The sequence below is a fragment of the Poecilia reticulata genome, linkage group LG7, assembly GCF_000633615.1.
Source record: "Poecilia reticulata strain Guanapo linkage group LG7, Guppy_female_1.0+MT, whole genome shotgun sequence".
Classification (NCBI taxonomy): domain Eukaryota; kingdom Metazoa; phylum Chordata; class Actinopteri; order Cyprinodontiformes; family Poeciliidae; genus Poecilia; species Poecilia reticulata.
The window spans coordinates 25,346,072-25,351,637 of NC_024337.1; the positions used below are offsets into that span (position 1 = coordinate 25,346,072).

The 5,566-nt window shown below is 37.6% G+C and overlaps 1 protein-coding gene across 1 annotated transcript in view; it reads right to left on the reverse strand.

The window, feature by feature from the left end:
- Positions 1-245: 245 nt before the first annotated feature.
- Positions 246-5,566, reverse strand: part of bgnb (biglycan b) — a 16,303-nt gene continuing 10,982 nt past the window's right edge. The window contains exons 3-8 of the mRNA XM_008413822.2: positions 4,535-4,647; positions 3,789-4,002; positions 3,539-3,649; positions 3,216-3,309; positions 773-911; positions 246-687 (exon numbers count right to left, since the gene is read on the reverse strand). Of these exons, the coding sequence (XP_008412044.1) occupies positions 490-687; positions 773-911; positions 3,216-3,309; positions 3,539-3,649; positions 3,789-4,002; positions 4,535-4,647 (869 nt within the window). The 3' untranslated portion in view covers positions 246-489. The remainder of the gene's footprint in view (positions 688-772; positions 912-3,215; positions 3,310-3,538; positions 3,650-3,788; positions 4,003-4,534; positions 4,648-5,566) is intronic.

A 5,566-nucleotide genomic window follows, 5' to 3' on the forward strand; every position in this document is an offset into this window, starting at 1 on the left:
TATATTTATACATGCTGCTGCTTATCAATGTTTTACTTATATTCCTTACCAAAGAAAATAACAATAGAGCCTCAGTCACAATAACAACTAAAGATTGATGTGCTGAAATGTTTCACAAGGTTTCAGTACTCTTCACACTGACTTAGATGGAAAATAGCCTCAAAACTGCAATCTGAAAATGCAAAGCTGGTTGCAGTTCTGCACAAATTCTGCTCTCCACCTACTTCAAGTTCTGGGATTATGTATTTCACTTTACTGTCTACTCCATACGTTTATTACCCATCTCCTCCATTACTCAATTTCACCATAAAAGTAACAATTCTAAACTCAATAATCTCAGACATAGATTCCTTTCGTGACATCTCAAGTGTTTTTTTTGTTTTTTTTTGTTTTTGTTTTTAGACATTATTTAAATTATGGTTCTTCTAGTCGTTTTTTTCCTCAACACTTCAACGTCATTCTTTGTGTTGCCGAGCATTTCCCTTGGTTTTATTTTTTGTAATTTCCGAACTGAATGGCAAACCGGTCGTTCACACAGCGGAATGTTGCCGGTTGCACCTCCCAGTAGTTCACAGGGTTTTCAAACAGGCTGATGCCGTTATAGTACGTCCTCTTCATCCCAAACCCTCGGGGGCAGAAGTCGTCCACGCCCACCTGGCTGATGTTGTTGGAGTGGAGGTACACCACCTTAAAAACAAGGCAAGACGATAAGTTAGAACTGCACAAATTTTTTTTTTAAATCTGGTATAAACAAAAAGTCATTCAGGCTAACCTGCAGGTACTTCATGTTCGGGAGGCCTTTGGGAACGCGTGTGAGCCGGTTGTTGTCCAGATGCAGCTCCCTCAGCATGGGCAAAAATGACAGGCTGCCATTCTCTATGTTGAGGATATGGTTAAAGCCAAGACCCAATCTAGAAAATGACAGAAGAGAAAAAAGTTTTAAATTCAAAAACCAGTGCCTTGCTCTTATAACAAATTCCACTCTTCACTACTTGAGTGGTCGTTAAAGCACCAAAGTGCTTCCCCTTAGTTGGGCATAGAAGTGGCCATCTATAAAACAGTAGTTCAATTCTTTTCTTCAGAAAATAAATCAAAAAAGTGCAACTGATTTGAATTTGTGCATTTCACATGGGACCTCCTGACATTTAACCGCCATTATGCACATGGGTTGATTATTAAAATAGAGACTTGACATTTTAGAGAAGCAGATCTATTATTAACATTTGTGCTTTTAAGTTTTGCAATATTTATTATATGAAAAAAGTTCCTAAAAGGTAATAACTAGGAACCTTTTTTAACATTGATTACGCAAAAAACTGCAGAGACAAACCATTTAAATTGAGACATGCAAATAAAAAAGATTAAAATGACATACCGAACAATTTTGCATTATTAGATAGTTCATTGGAACATATTAAGAAATGCCTCTACTGTGGTTGAGGACACACAATGCATTTCAAAGTCTAAAGTCTCCACTAATTCTTATAAAACAACTATTTAGTTATTCCCACGCCCTGAAATCCATCTCAACTCGGAGCTCCCAGTTGAAAAGATTACACCAACCACTAATGGCTTCCATACTGTGAGGAGAGTCACACACTGTCAGTTGTGTTGTTCGGTTTGTTTAGCTAAATGACTCCCGTCCCGTCATACTGGAAGCATTTCAGTCAAAGGGAGGAGCATCAAAGAAGCTGTAGATCATGGGTTAGATTTAATTATCATGTTGAGTTTTCCTTATCTTTATTAGTGTTCCTCTTTGAAGGTTAATGTGAGGCAATTGTGTTTGTTTTGAAGGCTTAGGATTTAATGAACACAGCCCCAGTCATGACCATAGTAATTTTTTTATGATACTTGCTGTGAACTCTCTCTACAGTGATTTGCAACGCATACTTGGGAATTGGAGGGAAAATAATCTGTGGTCTTAATTTTTTTTTTTTTTTTTTTTATAAAATAAAAATCTTAAAAGAGTTACATGCATTTGTTTCCAGCCCCAGAGTAATTGGTTTTGTAAGATTGTGTTTACGCATTTGTCAGACAGTCAACATACAAATGAGGATATAAAAGCGTAGTTGATATCTAAGCTGACAATAAGCTACTGCTGCTTTGCAGAACCTCCTTCTGCTGCAGTTACAACTGGAAGCCTCTGCCAGCTCTGCACATTTGGAGTCTGAAGTTTCTACCTGCTATTCTTTTCAAAACTTTTGTCATATTTGATGGAAAGGACCTGCAAAAAATACGTATTAGGTTTCGACCTTTCAAAGACATAATTATGCTTGGTTTTAAATACAATAACTGTAGCTCTGGCGGTATGTGTAGGGCGGTTTCACATCAGTCTCAAGTTTTTGCAACCTACAACTTTCCTCTCATGTATTTAGCGCCATCCATCTTTCCATGAATTATGATCAGCTTTAAACCCACCTGCAGCATCATATTACTGTAAAAATTAAAATGACAGACCTGCCCAAGAAAACCAATATGGTGTTTATGTGTACTATTTCCCCTCATTCCATCTAAGTTTGTCATAGATGACAAATTACTTTGTACAAAGAATTGTGAGTTTTTATTTTTGGAAAAGGCGCTGTTGAAAGAAGATGCTAAGTGACAAGGAAACACAATGGAAATTCCTGATCGTTCTTATAACTTCTTTTGAAAAAAATACTTCTTTGAAAATATGGACTATGGACACTGACGTTAGTGTTAGAAACATCTGTGGTAGCTGCAACATGTTCTGGTCTGAGATGGTATTTTAGACTTCTATAGTGTCTTTAATACGGTAATTCTTTTCTGTACAATTTGCACACAACAATAATCTTTTCCAGCGTCCCATTAGATTGCTTTTTAAAGCAAAAATTAACCAAATGTGTACTAAGAGAAGCGACTTTTGTTGTTCATCGCTGCTGTTTGCGGATATTGTTTGTGTGTCAAATTTATGGGCGTACTGGAAACATGTGAATGCAAAAGTTCCAACCTTAACCTTTGTTTGTAAAAAAATAAAATGAGATAAGTTGTGTTAAAATGTTTAGAGTGTTTAAAATCTGTTCAATTAATTAATCACAATTAATGCAATTTGATTAATTTCAATCAAACCATGCCCCAGTTATTTCAGTCAAGAACTCTTGCTAAGATCTGAAAAGTTAATATTGTGGTTTGTGACTGGTTTTCAGATGGAGATCAAAAACAGTCGAAACAGTTTGGTGTCTTGGTGTGAAACATACCTGTGGAGGTTTTTGTAGCGGCTCAGGTCCTCCAGTTCCACAGCCTGGATCTGGTTGTGGTCCAAATGAAGCTCATGAAGACTGTCTGGAAGATCTAAAGGCCAAACCCCAAGCATTTGAGTTACGCAATATGAAAGTCAAATAAAACTGTCTAAAATCTGAAAGGTTAATGCATGCAAAAAGATAAGTAAAATTAAACAAGGTTGAAGGTTTTTGGAGAGGTTAAAATAGCCTCAGGGAAACCCAGAGCCAATCCTTTAAGTAGTCCACAAATTTTTGTTTCTAAATTTCGTGGACTTCAATGGAAATATCTGACTTCCTACCTTTAGGCACTCCAGTTAGCTTGGCCTCTGATATACGCAGATAATTTAATTTCAGTCCTTTAAAGGCTCCAGGCTCAAAACCACTGTTCTGGATAGGGTTTGCTCCCATTTCTGCAAGATAAAGTCAATATTAAAGCCATGAAATAAACTTTTCTCCCTTTAATTTACCAACTCCGTGGTGGTGCCACACATACTGTGGCGAGTCCCACAGAGTATCGCCGGGATTGTTGAAGTCATCGGCATTTCTAACCTATGCAGTGCATGTTGCCCAGTCCTGAGAAGGATCCAGCTGCCACCTTCTTGATGCGGTTCTCATGAATCCTCAGCTCAACCAGAGAGGCAGGCAGGTTTTTGGGGATGGCAGCCAGCAGATTCTTTGAAAAGTAGAGCTTCTGCATGTGCTTCAAAGGGGCGAAAGTCTTGGGATGGACTTTGGAGATCTTGTTATTCCTCACAGAGAGTGCCTAAAAATAACAACCAACGAAAGCACAAAGTCAAAAGCTCTGCATTTCATATGGATAAGATCTTCATTAGGATTCTTTTTTTTTAAAGTGTAGAAAAACATTAAGTTGTATGCAGAGTGCACAAAAGCTCCTTTATTTAGCCTCTGCTTGTACTATAGTGATCTATGCAAGGTATAATCTGGTAAGGCTAAAGCAAATGCACAAAGATAGTGAGCATTTGCTTTACTCAGGAAGTTCATAAACTGCCAGACTTAATATTTCTTTTGGTCAGGGTTATTGAATGAGGGTCAGTCTTGAGTAAAGCCTTGGAAGTCCTCCATACTCCAAATTGGTCACATTTTAACACAGTTAAGGTTTTCTGTGAACTGAGTGAGAAACAGAGGGGAAATAGACTTCTAAATCCCAAAGAAGATGAGGATCAAGCTGAACTTCCACAGAAATAAAGCCAATAAAAGCTGCAGCTGCAAAAACTTCAAGAGGTCAGCAAGGAGCAAAGCATCATGAATAGATCCCAACTGTGTGTGTCTCTTACATATAAGTTAGTAAGGCCTTTGAAGTCATTTTCTTTTAGCTCAGTGATACGGTTGTTCTGCAAGTCCAGGAACTTGGTGTCTGGAGGAATATTCCTGGGCACCTCTGTCAAACCTAAAAACAAGACCAACAAAAATAGAGAAGAGATTCATCCTCCATTAAATGCTTCCCTAGGTGAAAGTCAACCAACACCCAAAAACCAGTTTGTTTTCAAAAGAAAACCTCAAAGGGTATTTCACACAGACACACGGTTTTAAAAAATAAATAGTTGCACACATTACAGCCCCTTATAATCTTAAATGACTACTTTCATGCTATTTTAATAAAAAGGTTGACATTGACGCATACTTGGAGGTCACACGTAGACATCTACAGTAGCAAGGGGACAGACTCGCAAACACAGTCTCACTGAAACATGAACTCCCCTAATACCAGATGGGGAAACCAGATGTTTTCCATCTGGTTTCCATTTGACATAAGTCACAAAAGATGGGACCGAAACGCCATAAACTAAGGCACACATCAAATAAAAAGTACGGGTGTAAAATGAACACATAAAAAGAAAAAAACAAGCTGCGTGTGCTAATGTGCAAGTGGTGAAGTATTGTGATGTTAAGAACAAGTGTCTTCATTTTGTCATTTTTGTCCCTGTTATAAATAAACCAAAAGCAGTTGCACTTCCTAGGGACATATTACAGTGGGAGGTTGAGCTTCTTTTTCAGAAAGCTTATAGTTAAGAGTGGCTCAGGTTATATCCTAAGCTATAGTTATATCCTAAAGCTGCTATTAGAGTTACAGACTACTTTACTTTTCTACACTTCATTTTTGCATCAGTCACAGCTATTGTTGCAATTACTTTTATATTCTGTCCCTATTTTTCTTTCTATATAAGACATACTTTGTTGATAAGTGCTTAGCAATATGCCATTGCCCGAAGATTAGGTGTTCATTATGTGAAATCTCCCTGTTTATCTTTTCCATAGAACGTAGCCCTGGCTCAGCAATTCTAACTTTTGTCTTTGTCTCTGTTTTA